Here is a 19,366-nt window from a genome sequence, read left to right on the forward strand (position 1 = left end):
CCCTTTTTAAGAAAAGGATTTTTTTTTTTTTTTTACTGTTTTATTATTGGTACTTATTTTGTTTTATTATTGTACTTCAAATACGTTCGTAGTTGGTTAAAAAAGGAAAAAAGTCGAACACAAATATTTTTACTTCTGCCATTTGAAACATTATGTATACGCCAAAATTCACGCGGGTCTGGCGGACGCTGAAAATTTTTATGACGATAAACATTATTGATATCTATAAACCATAAAAATTTCAAGTCTCTACACCCAACGAGATTTTATCTAAATGCATTTAAAATTAAAAATTAAAAATCAGTATAAGGGTAATTTAATAAAACATAATTTGATTTTTAAATACATATTCGGAAAGCCTGAATTATTTCCGATTTTTCCATGTATTTTGTTTTTCGATGTCGTAAGTAGAAACGGTCGAAAAACGAGCAAAACCGCTATTTAAGCATGTAAATTTAATTCAAAACCGGAAACTTTGATTCCGATTTCACAGCTTCCTATTTGAATTAAAAATCTGAAATTTCACAGAGTGCATCATTGATGCATAAGGAACACACTGTAAAAAAATCATCAATTTATATTTTTTTCCGCGACGAAAAAATTCGAGTTGGGACGGAATGACCCATGGAACTCGAAGTTCGGTATAGGGTATATAACCTTTTGAGTACGCTTATAGGGTAATTCGTGGCATACTCGAAAAGACCCTTCCCAATATTCGAGTACCCAAAAGGATGAGAGTGCATTGCTGTGCTGTGTTTTTTTTACTTTTTTTAGCCCCCCTCTCCAAGACCAGTTTTCCCGAAAAACTTAAAATATATTTTCCATAGTAAATTAATTGACTTATTTGTCCATCAAGTTTTTATGGACATTATTGTCTTGGCTGAATTCCTGAAAATGTTTAGAAGCTGCTAAGAAACAAAAAAGTAGATAGGTGACACGATTTAATGTGTAAAATTTCTTATATTTACATTTTATGTATAGTTAAAGATTTACCATTGTTAGAATAAACTTTTAAAAACCTCTTTCATAATTATATAATTGACATATTGAACTATGAGTTTTCTGAATAGTGTATAGTGTACAAGTTTCATTTTCATTCTGGCCATTGGAAGCATTTTTTACTATAAGCCAACAATTTCAGGAAACAACCGAGAACCATTCCCCCAAAATCATTTCTTGAACTTATGTTGTTCCAGCTGGATGTCTTACTTGTCCTGTCTTCTTTCATCCTATAGTAACTAAAACTGTCTCTTTTTTCATCATTAATGTGATTTTGAAACTAAAGGCTTCGGTATTTTTAAAGAACACAAGCTTTTAGAAAGATGAATTACCTGATAATGCGTCAATCCCTTCATATATTTGTGATCATTTTATTGATTGTTGCAGTCATAGTGTCTTGGAACCAACACAAAGTTATTAATTTCAATAAAGTTCAGTGCAAAACACTTCAAACAAGTAACGAGTCGAAAGAAACAACGATATACATTTCATCATTATGCAACTGTAACAAAGAAACAGTGACGGATAATGAATCAGTTCATCTTGTTTCGACTGCCTTCAAGTGGTGCAGCCCTGAGTCTTCTATGCGTGGAATGCATCAATTTGTCATCGCTTACACTTTATACGGAAATGTTCATAACGATACCGTTGCACAGCGATATTTTTCAATGTCAAGTAAGTAGTTTTTCGGAAACAAAACTTAGCCAATATATAGTAATGAAAACACGAAACCTATAGCTAAAGTACCAACTTAACACTCGTATGAGTCCGATATTCATACACATTTTCTTATACAAAAACATCAATAATAGAAGCTACGTATGGGAGAGTTGTACTAGTTGGCGCGTTTTTGATTTTTGAGCACCCACTCCTTTATTTCTTAATATTTTTCGTATCCGCTAGGTTAAAAAAAGGAGACAATTAGCTATCGATGGCGTATTTGAGGTTAATGATAAATTTCTTTTTTCAAACCTAAAAGCGCTTTGAAAGGGAGTGGGTTGAATCGTGGGGCAAATAGCTCATGGAATTGGTGTAGGATGCCCTATGTTATTCTTATGGGCTAGAAGAACACCTGGCGAGGCCATCATGAAATAAATTTTCCTTCCTATCTTTAACCCAGTAAGACAATTTACCCCGAAAAATATAGTTGTCTTTGTTAATATAACGTTTTCAACCAATAATCTGGTTTAAAAAATAAAAATCCTTTTCTGAAAAAGGAAAGAACTTTTGGAAACTTATTTTTTCTAAATTTTTAGTGAACTGGGGAAGTCCACAATAGAAAAAAGAAAACTTTGTGTGACAACCTACCCAGCACCTACTTACTTGCCACAATCTTTCCTATAGAATTATGATAGAAACTCTTTCTGACTAAAAGTAAAAAATAGTCACATGCCCAAAGAAGAAATAAAGTTAGATAAAACTGTGCATTTTATCCACAAATAAGAATTTTTAATTTCATTACTAAAAAGGGTACCACTTAGTTGGGGTTGTCAACAACCAAAAATAGGTAAATGTACGAAATATGGACGCTTTGCGCCAATTTCAGGATGTTAAGTACCATTCTCACACAGTAAAAAAATTTACCCACACTTATCCCCAACTTAAAGTGTGGAAATGGAAGTCCGCACTTACAAAATTTGGGTACTCACTTATAAGGGGACACACCTTCATCTAGGTGTGTCTCTTCACTTAGGGGATAAGTGTGTTAAGTGTGGTCCAGAAAACACAGACATAAGTGGGAAAAAAGTATGATAATCCAAAAGCGGATATTAAAGAAGTGTGCATTAAATCTGAAAAAAGGCAGCCACCCTGCCACCTAGTATTTAACACGGGTCTTCCTCATTCAAACGGAAATTGTTTCGCTAGACTATCCTAAAAAAATCATTCAATTGTTCACATGCGGTATGACTTTCGCTCTAGGGACTTTTTTTTAGATTTTAATATTTTTCAAGTCTGTCGTCACGATCGTTATTAATAATTGTTTAGTTTATCAATGCTTATTTTTTCGTGAAATCATAAATATTGCATTTCATCACACTCTTTATCCTTTTATATAAATTTTGAACCTAAGAGAATGATTGTTTTTAATGAAAATCTTTTAAATCTTTTACAAAGATTTTGTTCCCACTAGTTATTCCCCCGTCGCATCATTCCTTGGGAGTGTTCCCCCTGTTTTTAAGTCTGCTTTCGTCTGACCTTGATCATTTCCGTTTAGACATAGACATGTGGGGGTTGCACACTTAAATGCCCACCTGTGTAACTTGATCGACAAAAAAATTCCCAAGGTCTTACGCGCGAAATTCTACAAAGGAATTTCTAGGTAGACCCCCAAACTTTCAATAAGCAACCGAATCGGTGGTGTACTCCATTTTTTTAAGTGTTGTCGAAGAAAAAAAAACCACACTAACTGCACACTTTCGGGGGTACACTTGAAAAGTGTGGGTGAAGTGAGGGTGCGATTTTTTACTGTGCATTTTTTTTCTTATTTAGTGCAAATATTTGGGGTAAATAACCCGAAATTTCTGGGCATGGCCAGACAGAGACACGACAAGTTTAGTTTTCTCTAAACTATGCTGCAGCGATAGAATTATTTCATGTCTATTACAGTGTATAGCAACCATTAGTTTTGGCAAACTACTCCTAACTACTACTTTAAACTTACTCTACTTGGTCAAGTAGATCAATTTTCATTTACACTAATATCACATTTCCAACTTGAAACATTTTCTAGCGTGCTTCCATTTCATGTTCATTTCCTTGCTCACATATTATACCAATTTCTGAAAACGTAAGTAGTTTTACGTATATTACAAGTTTAAATATTACAAGTTTAAGCACTGTAATATGGTATCCATCTATAGTATTTATGAGTATTTTCTAAAAACACGCCCGCTATTTACTAATTTCTATTTTCTGCACTAACCTAGACTAGAAAACTTTCCAAGTCCATAGCAGATGTAGGCTATATCGATAATCAATGTCAGTAATGTGGTGTAGCAGTTTGTGAGTCGAGCTAGTATGTTAAAGGTTGAAGTCGAATCTTTTATTTTTCTACTTTAGAACCCCAAACGTTTCGTATTATGATACGTATTGCGAACGTTCATCCCTGTTTTCCAAATCTTGGTACCCAGTATCGATTTTTGTTGATGCAATGAAACTACCAGTAATCGGATACCTTTTTCAACTTTTAATAGATTTAAAAGTCGCACTGGAAAATAAAGAAGCAGGGTACATGTTAATTTTGAGGTTTTATGAGAATCGTAGGCTTACCTTACCAAATCGTGCCATAGCTAATCATGCTTTAAAGTGTACTGTCAAAAAGAATTATTATTTTTATACTTCCGATTTCCAGTACTAAGGAACATCTCGTTAACGGCAGAGAAACTATACCCAGGTTGGATAGTTCGGATTTATCATAACATTCGAGATCAAGAAGGTGCAGAGAAAGATGCTCACAACCAACTCTGTGACATATACTGCCAGTTTCACAATGTTGATCTCTGCAGTGTACCAAATATGGTTGATCGAATAGGTAACAAAACCACGCCAATCGAAGCTGGTCTTCTTGCTGGATTGAACCCAAAAATGTTTCGTTACTTGGCCATGCTGGATAGAAATGTTGACGTATTTATTTCGCGAGACATTGACAGTATAATTTGGCAGAGAGAAGTAGACGCTGTCTCTGAATGGCTTAAATCCAACTTTACATTTCATGCAATGCGCGACCACGACTTTCATGCTACAATAATTCTTGCAGGTAAACTTTTGGATTCACTTTACTATTCTTGCTGAAAATTCTTTTATCAGTAGTGAAACTAGGGTGGGCATAGTTGACCACATTTTTTCCGTCTCCCATTTCCATAACTTAATTTAGCTTTCCATGTTATTCAACAAGGTACGGTTAGGTAACTTGGCCGATGAATACAAAGTACTAGTTTTACTTGGACTATGTCTAATCAACAGTGGTAAACCATTTAAATTGAAGGTTTTGTAGCAAAACATAAAAAAATAACATTTGGTGACTTAAATTTTTCACTAAATGCTCAATTTACTTATTTTTAAAAATAACCTTCGCCTCTTAAAACTTAATTTTCATGTCACTAAAATTATTAAAGTATAAAAATATGGTTTAATATGGTTCTCTCGTGCGTTCCCAAATTTTAGGTAGGTACTGTAGAGAATGATAAAAAAGTGTTTGCTAACAAAAATAGTAAAGGGTCCAATCATAAGACAACGAGAAAACATTTCTATCCTTTCCCCATTTTGAATTGAAAACACATAAAATTTATTAATATTAAGATAAAAATCATTCTTCTCTCACACCAAGATTTGCCAACAATAGCCCTTTTCTCCTTATAATAGGGAAACATTTATTTACTACAATACCTACCTAAAGTTTGGGAATGCGCGTGCGCACGCGAGAGAGATAAAAAAAAGCTTAATGCTACCCATAATGGCTACGGCCAAAAAAAATCGTCGCATTCCGACGAAAATTGTTTTTTTGGGAACGACGAGAAAAAACGCTTTTCCCCATAAGGTTCTCTTGCGCACGCTCTCACGTTCTCAAACTTTAGGTAGGTACTGTAAATCACGCTGTTATAAAAATAGTAGAAAAATTTACGTGCTATACTACATTTAAGATGGTATGTTCTGTCATTACGTTTTGAATTTACATAAAACTATTTTATTTCATTTTTGATGAAGGAATGTGGGGAGCAAAAATTTACAAAAGACGAGACGTCATCGAAGGACTGATGAGAGATCTTTTAATTTCTGGACAAGATCAATACGTTGGACAAGACCAATCCTCATTGGAAACAATCGTTTGGCCTACAGCAAAATTTGATGTGGTATGTTATCAAATGTCCATTGATTTTTATGTCTATCAAATGTGAATTTTAACATAAAGTTTAAGTAAGACTTTTTTGCATGTGGACGATTGCCCCCTGTAACAAATGACCCCTCGTGTTGGCTACAGTTGCCCCAGACTGTTTTCCCCGAAAAATATTGCCCCCATAACTAATGCCCCCTAACTAATGCCCCCCACCCCAAAAAAAAACAATTGCCTCGTAATTTTATTTTAAATCTTAATTCAAATAAAATAAATCTACACTTAACCCCCTTTCCAGTGTAAAACGGAAGTCCAAACCAAAAAGTATACAGTAATTTAAGTTTCTTTTACGTGAAGCTCATGTTCTCTCCTTTTTACTGCGTATTTGTGCATGGTATTAACCTATACTATGAAAAAAATGGGGTTTGATAAGTTGCAAACCTTTTGTGGTTTAGAGATTTTTCGAAACTTATGTTTAGGTATAGGAAAACAATTTGTTAGGTTTAGTTATACGCAACATTTTCCTTTGGAGACATGCACAATGAAACTGGCGAAACAGAAAAAAAGGTACATTTTCTTCCCCATTCTTTTACTTCCGTCTGTAAAAACAAAAACCAAATAAAAGCTACCTCTCTTTTAGTAACCTTAAACTCTCATATCCTATCATCATATTTGAAGCGCCTTTAATCTTCTTTATTTCTTCAACTCCCCACCCACTTTTCTCTTTCTAGTGGGGAGGAGAGAACCTTCCATCTCGCTTCTGTAGGTAGGCCAGTATTGACTTACTTTGAATTAAAGGGTGAAGAAATTAATTTCGCATCTGGAAGTTTCTATACCTTGTGCTAAAGGACCCGTCTTTTTACTCTGTATTGGCGGATAGTGCGAGCCTATCGCAAGAGAAAGGGGTTGTTATTTGTTCGTTTCTTTTTTTTACCGGCCTTCTTTACATAACCCTACCTCTTAAAATCTATTACTAATTTACCCACGATATCGCAAACGTAAAGCATTCCTATTGCCTAATGCTAAAATAAAACTAATCGATGCAGAAATGGCAACCACTGTAAAAAGGGTACCACTTTTTGGGGTTGTGAACCACCAAAAATAGGTGAATGTACGAAATTGTGACGCTTTTTGATTTCGGAGTTTTATGCACCAATCTCATAAATTTCAACTTTAGTGCAAATATTTCAGGCAAATAAACCTTAGCCCTACATGGGTCATTCCATGACAAGTCGAATTTTTCCGTCGCAAAAAAAAATAGATTTGCACCATTTTTTTACTGTGGGTTCTTATTGTTATTAAGATTACTTTTGCCAAAGGAAAAATTTTTCCGGTCAGCAGGAGCTGAGAAATAAATCCCCGAAATTTTCCCTTTTTTAATTTTTTAGATGCGTGTTTTTACGATTTATTTAAAATTTGGCCTATTCATTTTTTTTTAAGAAAAAAGAAAAAATAGCGAAAAGAAAGAGAAAATTTTTCTCTTTCTTTTGGTTTGTGTCCGGTAAAAAAAAATTTTTCCCGTCTATCCCAAAAATTGATCCCAAGATTAAAATTTTGATTGAATTTTGACAAAATCTGGCCGCTCGGACGGCCTTCATTTTTTCAAGAGTAATAGAAAAGTTTGTAATGAACGACGATAAAAAAAAATCACGCTCAACCCGCTATCAGTTTAAAAGTTAGAATTTTTTGAAAACCGAATTTTTTTTGCGTGTTTTCACCGCGCGCGCGGAGTTGAAGGGGTGCGCGCGCCGCGCGCGGACCCCTTCAACCGGCGGAAAAGATGCAACCATGGGAGCTACTATGAGGAGAGCTACTGTTATTAAAAAACAAAACAAATATTATTCTAAATTTGCCAATTGGCAAGTATATTTGGCAGAAATGCTGTCATGTTCACTTTTTGGAAGCTTGAAAATACGATTTCTTATTGTGGTGGGTTTCAGAGATTGGATTTTTATGATAACATGTGATAAGGGAATAACTTTTTGATTATTGGTTGGTTTATATCCTCGAATAAAACCCAATTCTCCACCGGGGGACAAAACATTAACATTAAACTCTCTTTTTTCTTCATCGAGACTTACAATCTGGGTAACATACCAATACTTATCATCTGGGTGAATACAGGCTATGTAATCATTAATATTGCATGAGAAAAAATCAAATACTTCATGGGGCTTTGGCAAAACGTTAAAGGTCGCAAAGTCTGCATCATCACCGGATAAAATTGATGCATTTACTTGAAAAGAATTAACGGGGACGTAGGAATGAAACTTTCTTGTGCCAGTAACCGCAATAGCATTTTGCATTCTTTCATTGATTACTGCCTCATTTGCTTTCACCTCTTCCGATGTGACGAAAAAACATTTAATTTCTAAATTTTCCTTCGCCCAGTTGAACAACTGCATCGGAGAGGTGATTTGGTTGTTTGTGCTCCTTTGAAGACTTGCGAGTCTCGCAAGTCGTTTCACTGTACCGCCGATGCCGTCACACGCACTTTTCCCATGACAGGAAGCAAAAAAATGCCATTCAGCCTGAAGCTTGAAGTCTTCAAAGTGCGCACACAAATTTGCAAAATTCTTTTTGTTTTTGTATTGGGCACCGGACCCATCTGTAAAGTATTTGACACTTTTTAATGACGGATTTAAGGTCATCAGATGTTGAAGCACAGGTTTGAGATAAGCGTGCACAGATATGGTGTCGTGCGTTAGATGGTCACTGATTATCGCTATGCTCACGTTGAAGTTACTCCCGTCTGGTCGTTTCATATAAGCCATGAAGGGAAGAATTGTTGCTTGATCATTTGCCCAGTAATAACCTTGCACCGAATCTTGAATAATGAAGGAGTAATTTTCTGAAAAATCACTGACTAGAACACACGATTCATGGTCAATTTTTTCCTTGCACTGAACGAAGAAAGCGCTTTGATTACGAGCGATGAAGTGATGCGTCGTCAGTTTTTTTATTGCTGAAACAAGACTTTCTATAAAATCGTCACTGGCTGCTACGATGGTTTCTAATTTGTTTCCATCAGTGTGGGTCCATTGCTTGTATGAAATGTTCTCATTTTCATCACAGATCAATTCTTCCAAAAAAGATTCGAGCGCGTTCGATCCAGGGCAATTTGGGCAGCCACTCAACATACATGTCTTGTTGTAGACACTGCATACGACTTTATCCATCAATAAGTGTCGTTCTTCACCAAGTCCGATTGATGATAGCATCAGTTTCACGTTCTGGTGGTACACACACACGCACACCGAATGTGTGCCGCTGGATCCGACGGTGATGACGTGTTTTGGTCGAAGATCAGCAAATGCGGAAAATCCAACGGTTTTTATTCCGACGATGTCTTTAAATTTCTTCTTATATTCACCGTGAAGCTCATCAATGTTGAGTAGCAGCAAACGTTTTTGAATTTTAAGCCGTTTGCCGTCCGGTTGCTTCACGCTTTTTACACTCTTCATGCCAGGTAGTTGTCGGCTATATTCGTCAGATATATAGAAGTCGATGACGCGTTGTTTGTCGTCATCTGTCAACCGACGAGAAGAAATTTTAGCCTATGGTTTCGCTAAAATTCCAGATTTTTTTTTTCAACTCGAGTGCCTGAGCAGCAGAATATTCACTGACACCAAAATGTTCACTTATTTGTTTAAGCGTCCAACTAGCGGGAGCGAGTGTCAGGAGCGATAATTGCAAACTTCGATCCGCGGTCGACTTGATTTTTTCCTTGACAGCTTCCATTAGTTCGAGATAATCACTCGGCTTTAGTGAAGACGACGAATCATCCTGGCTTAAAATATTGCGTTTTAAGTTTTCAAGGACGGAGGCGCAAATTCTAGATCGTCTTTCTGAATTGCTTTTATTGAGATCAACTATAGGTGTGATAACTGTGGCACTAGAAAGAGCGTCAATCACTCGGCGGGGCGTTATGACCTTTTCGATAATGAACGGACTTGTAACACATTCATTTCTGTCATTTTCTTCATAAGTTTCGTGCCGCGGTGTTTTTGGCTCACTAGAAAGCACGTTAAGTTGTGTTGAGCACCGAGGGCAAAGGGTTTTGCCTGGAATCAACCTCAAATTATTGTCAAATGAATGCACTTTATCACTGAACGAAAGGCTGATTTTGTTAATGCCACGTACAACACGTTTATGCTTGTTGAACGGGTCACAGCAGTTTTTGGCGTAATGAAAGCGAGGCGTGTCATAATACTCGAAATAGATAGCATAATGGTGAGCGCAAATAGTTTTAACACCTTCACTATTAACTCTTAACTTGATAACACGCTGATCGTCCGGTGGCAAATCAAGTAACACAATTAAATCCAAACTTTTAGTAAAATGTAGTTTAAAACAATCCGAATTAACTACCACGCCAACACAACACTTATCAGTAGATATATCCATTTTTAAGAACACGAATTCGAAACTAAAAACCAAGAATAAGGAGAGCTGTGATCGACAACCGATTGCTTTGACTGGCAAAAAGACACTGTCTTTCGAACTAAAAATAAAATTCTTTCTTCTGAAGAAAACACGGTAACCGTAAACAAGCATGTCTTTGAAATAAAACATCCTTGTTAACTCTGTTTCATCGGCCGACATAACAGCTCCCGTGGGGTTGCGCCTTTTCCGCCGGTTGAAGGGGTCCGCGCGCGGCGCGCGCACCCCTTCAACTCCGCGCGCGCGGTGAAAACACGCAAAAAAAATTCGGTTTTCAAAAAATTCTAACTTTTAAACTGATAGCGGGTTGAGCGTGATTTTTTTTTATCGTCGTTCATTACAAACTTTTCTATTACTCTTGAAAAAATGAAGGCCGTCCGAGTTGCCAGATTTTGTCAAAATTCAATCAAAATTTTAATCTTGGGATCAATTTTTGGGATAGACGGGAAAAATTTTTTTTTACCGGACACAAACCAAAAGAAAGAGAAAAATTTTCTCTTTCTTTTCGCTATTTTTTCTTTTTTCTTAAAAAAAATGAATAGGCCAAATGTTAAATAAATCGTAAAAACACGCATCTAAAAAATTAAAAAAGGGAAAATTTCGGGGATTTATTTCTCAGCTCCTGCTGACCGGAAAAATTTTTCCTTTGGCAAAAGTAATCTTAATAACAATAAGAACCCACAGTAAAAAAATGGTGCAAATCTATTTTTTTTTGCGACGGAAAAATTCGACTTGTCATGGAATGACCCACATCACATTTTCCAACTTGAAATATATTTTAGCATCTCCCTTTGCTTATAAATTTTACCAATTCTTAAAACGTCCATTGTTTCCTATGTATCAAGCCCCATCTGTATCGATATAAAAGGCCTTAATACATAGGAAACAGGGAAAAAGCGAAGAAGTGGACAGAAAAGGGCGCGAAAAGCACATATACGGCAATCGGCAACGCCGAATAAAATGCCTGAAAAATGTGTCGAAATAGGGGTATCACGAAAATCATGATATCTCGGACATCTCAAAGAATTATTAAAAATTCTTTTGGATTCTGAAAGAGGGATGAAAGGGCTACATTTTGTATCAATTAGTTTTTTGTAGAAGCCGAATATACGGCTAAAAGCGATGTAATCGGAGGGGGAGACTTTGGGTTTTTGTGATATTTCACGATTTTCAATCCCGATTATCTCGGGAACGAAACAAGAAAAAACTCCGGACTTTATTCCGTTGGAATCGCCTTGTGATTCTGAGCAGAATAGATCTAGTCCGGATTTTTAGAGTCCTTTTCCGGATTACAATCCGAAAACGAACTCCGTAAAAAGGGGGTTTTTCGGTGCGGTTGAGAGGGAGATTAAGTTATGGGCAACTTATTTTCTATTCATTTCATTGAGCGTTATATGCGAAGATACTGAATTTTCAACACAATTAAACGAATTCATAATGAAATTTTGACTGTTAACTAAATTTTTTTGAGGGGGGGGGGTTGGCACTATAGTGTAAGCTGATTGATAACTCAGCTAGTTTCAAGAAAACCCCGAAATTCCGTAGTAGAAATCCCCAAAAATAAGGAGTTAAGGCTGGAACAATTACTCTTAAAAATTGATACTAAAATTTAAAAGTTGCCAAATATCAAAATATTCGGAATACCCCTCTCCCCAAAGGTTAAACAGCTTCTAATAAATTTCCAGCTTGCGACGCGATCAAGCAAGCACCCAACAAATGTTACCATTCAGTTGAGTTTCTCTACATATAACGTATTAGTAGGGGAGAGTGGGGCGACTGGCTTTCCTTTTTTCTTTTACCTCTCATTCTCTTATTTCTTAACGCATCAACTTCCGCAAACTCTTATAAAAAAGAAAATAATTCAACTTATTACTGGTATTTTTTTTTTCAAACTGATCAATTTATTTCTAGGTTAGGTATTTTACGATTTTAAAACAAAATAATTTATGGCAACTCACCCCATAACAGTGGTCAGTTGCTCATACCAGAGGGGTTTTTTGGCCCCTGTATTTCTTACGGAAAAAAACCGTTTACTGACAATTGAAACTAAAATAGAAAAAATACCTAATAAAGCAATTCCCCCAACAATATTTCTATAACAAAAGGTTAAATAAGTATTGTATTGATTTAAAACAGGAAAAAGTCAAAAATAAACATTTTTACTGCTGCAATATGCAACTTTATGTACGCCAAATAACGAGCTGTGAGGCAACTGATTCGCCCCAAACAAAGGGATCTTAGTTTATCATTAAATTTCTCTTAATCAAACTCTTATAAATATATAACAGACTAAACAAGTTTCAAGAGGAGATAACTTAGAATATCTTCCATATTTTTTTATAATTTTAAAGTAATCGGGAAATCCAGTAATTGATTCGAAAATGTTAGGTAGGGCAACTCCATTTGTACTCTCTTCACTGCAATGATACAGAGCTATTTCTTCGGTGGTTTAAGTACTTCGAAGATTATTTGTTAACAACAGATTTTTACACTTGTATTTTATCATTCTGTGACGGGTGGGATCGAGGGTTGGTGAATTTCATGTAAAGCCTAGGCTATACTAGAGCGTTTTCTAAGGCTTACTTTATGCAGCCTTTTCTATGCAAATATCTCTTCAATATTTCGCAAATATTTGATAGAATTTTTTATCTATTGTCTTTTTAAGAACCACGTCACCTCAGATCTGGGAACCCGTTAGAAACTTTTTTGTTCGCTAAAACTTTGTTAACAATTACTTTGTTCATGCCATCCCTTAATGGCGATCCTTATTTCTTTAGGCTATCAACTAAAATGGTTTATTATTTAAGCTTAAAAAACTGAAATTCAAAAGGTTTTGAATTTTGTAAAGCTTTTTGAAGTTCTTACCTAAATATTTCTTAAAAATATGCGTTACGTAAAAATGTATGGGATTGTGAACGCGAAGTCAGACGAATTATTAAGAACTTTTTAAACTTTTTAAAATAAATATTTACGTAATCCTTAAAATTGCCCCGTGTAGCCTAGGCTTGAAACGATTAAGTGGGTTGGATTTGGATTGAATTCTCTTGAAAAGGCTCAACTACCCAAAAATAATCCTTCTTTATCTATAAACATGCTTCAAGTTACACACATTTTAGTTGTTCAATCAACACCCATGCAAACACAATCAATATTCTCTATCCCACTGTGCTGTCAATGCTTTCTTATCCCCAAACATAGTATGTCTGGAAATACTATGCTACAAAAACGCATTGGTTGTCTCGACTGAATCTCGAATTCTAGATTTGGTGGACCCCATGAAGAAACATCTTCAAATTATTGGTGATATAGATGAAATCACAAGATGAATATGTTCAGAAGTCGGGTCTTTGATGTAGTACTTGATTTTGAATCAATCACTAAAACCCACAGTTCAAAAACTTTACTTGTAAGAGTTGTTAGTAAGAAAACCACCGTCTAAGATCATTTTGAGCTTTTACAACAAATTGATAGGAACAATAATTTTTTGTGTGTTAAACGATTTTTGCAGTAGTGGAAATAGAAAGCGCGAAAGTTTTCTTTGCGTTTTCTCCCCTTAGGCTATAATTACATGATGGGACAACGAAGATTGCAGGCCCTTTCATCTGATTTATTAATTAATGTCCATCAACGGTTTACAGATGATTTTTGTTTGGTTTTCTAAACACTCTCTAGAAGAATGTTAATTTTTTTGAGACTTTGTCTCTTCAATAATATTTCAAAATAGTGAAACAAATTTTTTACTTATTACGCGTTTTTTTATTCTATTGATTAACTTACGACCAAACCTCCTTTCAAGGCCAAAGAAACGAGTTTGTTGATGTTTCCATGTTACACTGATTTCAAACTTCTAAGCACATCATAGATAGGTGCATTGCACACTTGTGTTTATAGCTTATACCTTTGTATAAATTCCCACGCTAGTCGGCATTCAGGTTATTTTTTATCAATTGGAATATTAGACGGCTTTTGAATGTTTAGTCCATTTTAATAAATGAGCAACAATCTCGACTACCAAAGCAGTCAAGTTCAGAAAAAAACAGTCAAAAATTGGGAAAATGGATTAAACGCATGGGGACAGAATTTACGAAATCATTAGAGATTTTTATGAAATGACAGCGTTAAAAAAACAGAAAAGTTATAATGGTATTATGAGAGTGGGAACAAATGCATTGAAGATCGTTTTCATTAAAAAATTATTTTCAAGCCCAGAAAGCACTATAACCAAAAGCATCGAAATTCTGACATATATCGCTTCAAATATGCATTCACAAAAGGTTCGTGACTAGTGATTTCCGTTTTCTTTTTAGACCAATTTTAAGTGAACGCAAATATACCAATAAATGTAAAAATTATCCCTGAGGGTTTATATATATATAATGTGTTATATATATACGAAGGTCCTTAACAATATTAGGGTGTGGGGTATAGGGGGTAGGGTAGTAGTAGTAGAATTCAGAGGATTTAATGTCCATATGTTTTTCCATATACCGTTTTTCCTTGCATGAGCAATCGTCCCCAAATTTTGTAAAAAAATTATGAAAATTCAATGCACGACGCTGTCGTATTTTAATTTTTTTTTTTTCAGTTATTTGATTTTATTTGCGCATTCGTTACCTAGCTGGTTGCCAAATCCTATGCAGTGAATACCCTTTTGTTTGCGTAACCATACAACTGTCAGTGGAGTAATTGCTCAGTGGTGCACTGTTGCATGAAGTATTTACTAGCACCTTAATGCTAATTGATTGAAATAGTTTCTATCATATTATTAAAGAAAAAACTTTGTTAGAAAAGTTAAGGTAGGCTGTTTTTTACTGCTGACATAATACTTATATTTCTGTTGTTAAAGGGATATATCTTTAGCTAAAATAATCTTAATGATAAAGTTTGTAATTGTCATTAGTTTTTCAATGATTGTCAGGGATGTTTATACCGATAATGGAATCGATTCCGATAGTATCGCTGCTAGCCATGCATAGGTCCGTGTACACCCACTGTAACGACAGACGAAGTAAAGCTATGGTAATATTGCTAGCGACGCTACTATTGGTATCGATTTCGGAACCGGTCGTCAAATTCTTAGGTTATATACCGTACTAAAGATTTTTTTCGACGGTGGTCTGATCTAACTGGTATAAGAGAACATCCATTTCTTTATAGTTTATATGAAATTAATTTTTCTAATTCCATGTATATAGTAATAAATGTTTCTATAACTTAATCAAAACATGAATTGTGACGTGGGGTGGTGGGGCGAAGTCTCCGCCACACCTAATACTCACCACTCATAATATTGACAGATTATTAGTCAATTAGTTTTAAAGAATCAATTAATTCAAGAAGAAAAAACGGAAACAGAATTTCCAAATGTCATGTATTAATCTACTATTGAAAATTGATTTCCTGTTAACGTAACAAAAAATGCCCGAAGGACATTATTGAAGGAATCTTGTTGACAGTAGAGCCAATAGTATATTATTTTTTTATTGGTTAGATGGTCCACGATTCTTATCATTGCCAGAACAAGAATATTACACAAGTTTCTCCGTTGAAAGTTTTCCCATTTCCCACCCAACGCAATGGAAGTTATTACGTTGGGGGGCTTGGTGGGGAACTGTATCCATGGGATTGTCCTGAGGCATGCCGCCCTCTACAACACAAAGATTGGCAATATTGTTGATTTGAATGAATTTACTTATTCGGAAAAATTTAGGGGGAATTTTTCTAACTTTCTGCATAACCTCGAAGTGACAACTACTTTGGAAAATTTGCCCTAATAAAATTTTGCTATAACATATATACGATTGGAACGCAAATTAATAAGAAATTATTTTGAAAGACAAAAATTTGTCATAGAATAAATTTTCTGGTGCAAATAAACACTTACATGTTTTTGTATATAAACTAAAAATTGATTGAATAAATTGAAATATCAATGAAAATGCAAGGAACATTAAACGAATTAAAAAAACTGTTGTTATGATATTTGTATACAACATCACTTTTGAAACATAGAAAAACAAAATTTTTTCCATGCCAAAAAAATTGGGCAAAAATTGCTCTTTTAAACAATAACTTGGACTTATAAAGTGCGATCCTTTTGAGATGCGCATTCAAGGCTTCGTCGCGTCAGAATTGACCAGTGTACAGGACATGAACATGCGAGCTTTCAGAATGCGAGGAACACGATACCTCTAAGTCACACTAGCGAGTCAGGATTTAAAGTTTCAGATTAAGACCACACCTTGGCAGTGGAGCGGGTCTGTCTTCTGTTCTGAGGAGCCACTTAGCAGGTTAACCTATCATCTTGCTTCCTTCGTCGGCCAATGTAGATTAGTCTAAGTCTTGCGTGTTTTGTGAAAAGTTATATTTTTTTCCACACCGGAACATCCTCGTTGGTCACATCACATTCTTAATCTTCTTCGGATATTAGAACTTCCTCTGCAGCTAACTTTTGAACATAAATCAGCTCCCCTCTAGCAACCGGTTCCAGACCAGTCTCCTTAACCGGCTCCTTTGTGGAAACCGTTTCCTCAGCGGCATCCATCTCCGCTTAATCATCTTGAGCATAAGGTCCAGTATCAATATCGATAAATGGCTCTTCATTTCCAGCTTCTTGTTTATTTTTTATTTGAATTGCAACCTCTTCAAATGAGTTGCTTCAACGGCTTTCTGGGCCAAAAAATTGCAGCCTTGGACATATATTGTATATTGTATATGTTGTATATTTTGAGTCTCTTCATACTATTGTTTCTTGCCATTTTAAACAATTTGAAAATACAGAATTGATAAAAGGCTCTAAAATAGTCTTTTATCTATTGCAAAAAATTCAATTTTCCTTACAATATGACGGTCTGTATTGTTTTTGAGAAAAATAATAAACAAGAACGTGTGGCTAGTGTTTGTTGAAAAGAAATTATTGTATTCATACTTAAACTCTCAATACTATTAAAAATAACGCTCGTACTGAAAGATGCGTCTCTCCCGTGCGAAATCTCACCCAGTCTCTTTTTCTTTCCAGCTTCATCTTTTTCCCCAGTGTGGTCGTGAGTGAAAGCTCGAGACGGGTTGACATTTAAGTAAATAATACAACAGTAGTCCTTCAGAAATATATTCATCTTCAAGATAAAAAGATATTTTTTGCCGCTGTTAATTACTATGCTTTCATGCCTGTCCAATGCCGAATGAGACGTTTCTCATGTCCTATTTATTTTATTGTGTCAATTATGTTGATCACAGTAAGGCCCTTATTTCTTAAGTTTAGCTTACCTGAATTTGGCGTGGCCAACTTCAATCCAATCCTTCTCAAAACAGAAAACTCCATGGTCTTCTTTGAACAAATTCTTGATGGTCAATAAAAGGTTTCAACTCTAACTTTTCTCTCGTTCCCTTTTTCTCCATATTACCAAGCCAATGGAAAAAGAACCAATTAATCGCAACATTCATCAAACTGAAAGAGATTCGTTGATAGTTGTTCCTTGACTCCCATTGGCTGTAGTGGGGGCCTTTATCTGACCACGGACATGATGGACGTCTCAGATTTTATTGGCCTGATTCTAATCTGGCAAGTCTCGCGGGACTTCGACCATCCAATGGGTAAAACCTTGTCAAATTTTCCAAATAGTTTTATATATTCTCGTATATCGTCACATCTCTTGGCTTCTGTAATTTTTCAAAATTTCACCTATAGAGAAGTTTGGTTCACTTTCAATGATCAGGGGTACTATGGTGGTGTTCATTTGTTGGCAATACCATCTCATCCAAAACAAGTAATTTCCTTCCTAATTCAAGGTCTCACTCATTTCTCGACAAAGTTACCATTCTAACTCACGTTTTACCTTATTTCTGTGATGACTTGCGATATTGTAACAATGTATTGCCCGTCGCCGTCGGCCACTTGGCAGCCTCCAGTCTCCCCTCTAGATTACCCTTTGTCTGATCAACACACAGTAAATACACGATTGAGGCTCAGTTCACACCCGTTACTTAGGCCCCTCCATACTTGACAAATCTCTAAAAACATTCAGTTCAATCATTCATCGACGTCTTGCTTACTCGGCTGATTAACGACATTATAATTTCTCGTTTTTGATCAAATTATCCGCTTTTTGTTCTAAATTTGCATTGTTGTACTTTATTTGTTTATTTTTATTTGTATATTTGATTTTCCATATGTTTTACCACTTGTTCAAATTTTTGTCCCGACAGACGGCTCTCGCCTCTTGACTCTCATTCAGCTGGCAGAATGAAGGGCACCCCGCCTGTTCGGTTTCACAGCTAGTAAATTTAACCCTACACATTAATAATTATCATTACCTGATTAAGAGTGAATCTCCCAGAATATATAAAGATGACACAATTTAAGGAAGCCGATTTACTGTTTTATTCTTGTCTCTCGTGATTTAACAATCAGCACAAGCCCTCACACGTTTTTACTACCGTCCCCTTCATCTGCTCCGTTCTCCTGGTAACCAGCGTTGCCTCCTCGTTCTTACGGATCTTTTTGATTCGTAACACCGCCTGAGGTTGAGGTCTTTCGTCTTTCTGACGTTCGACCGGATGGCTTTCCAGTCGACGGCTCTGTGATGACTATCGATATTTAGCCAATCCCAATAGATCATATTACATACTATTAAATAAAAGCGTCCCGTAACGCTAACAGTCAGTATCATTCAATCTCAGTCTGACATCTTCCTCCCAGTCTCTCCGTAGTTGTATAACCCTTACCCGTTACTAGTTACAATACATTTTTATTCATTTAAACGACGTCTACAGTCCACATTCAATCGAGCTGTATGGCGCCATCACTTGCTTCTTATGAAAAGGAATAGGATCTTCAATTAGAAATGTCGGTCAGATCCTTAGTCAGTAACCATTCCGGCAAATGCCCGCGCTTTTGAATAAAAGTGCACAGGACATACGAACAAATCATTTATTCTTGGAATTCATTATATTCATCAATTACAAAGCTATTAAGGTAATAATTATCTTTGAGATCGACAGAATCAGCGGACGAAGAAGAACACACCGCAATGGTCGGCTCATGGACAGCCACTTGGCTGTCTGATTCCGGGCGTGATTGAGGGCGTGAGTCAA

The 19,366-nt window shown here is 35.8% G+C and overlaps 1 protein-coding gene across 3 annotated transcripts; it reads left to right on the forward strand.

The window, feature by feature from the left end:
- Positions 1-1,191: 1,191 nt before the first annotated feature.
- Positions 1,192-18,630, forward strand: LOC124200379. 3 transcript variants are annotated; one of them, XM_046596601.1, is made up of 4 exons: positions 1,192-1,674; positions 4,352-4,756; positions 5,704-5,849; positions 18,479-18,630. In XM_046596601.1, exons 1-4 carry the CDS (start codon positions 1,323-1,325, stop codon positions 18,494-18,496), a joined length of 921 nt encoding a protein of 306 aa, XP_046452557.1. In that variant the 5' UTR covers positions 1,192-1,322; the 3' UTR covers positions 18,497-18,630. The 3 variants fall into 3 exon arrangements, with proteins under 3 accessions (XP_046452557.1, XP_046452555.1, XP_046452556.1); XM_046596599.1 differs by lacking the exon at positions 18,479-18,630 and adding an exon at positions 15,765-16,134; XM_046596600.1 differs by lacking the exon at positions 18,479-18,630 and adding an exon at positions 5,978-7,036.
- The last annotated feature ends 736 nt before the right edge of the window (positions 18,631-19,366 follow it).

This window comes from Daphnia pulex, chromosome 8 (genome assembly GCF_021134715.1).
Source record: "Daphnia pulex isolate KAP4 chromosome 8, ASM2113471v1".
Taxonomy (NCBI): Eukaryota; Metazoa; Arthropoda; class Branchiopoda; order Diplostraca; family Daphniidae; genus Daphnia; species Daphnia pulex.

Coding starts and splice junctions, on each gene's coding strand:
- LOC124200379 (XM_046596599.1), top strand. CDS start 1,323: ATGAATTACCTGATAATGCGTCAATCCCTTCATATATTTGTGATCATT. Junction 1,675..4,351: donor GCGATATTTTTCAATGTCAA/GTAAGTAGTTTT, acceptor TCCGATTTCCAG/TACTAAGGAACATCTCGTTA. Junction 5,850..15,764: donor CTACAGCAAAATTTGATGTG/GTATGTTATCAA, acceptor TTTATTGGTTAG/ATGGTCCACGATTCTTATCA.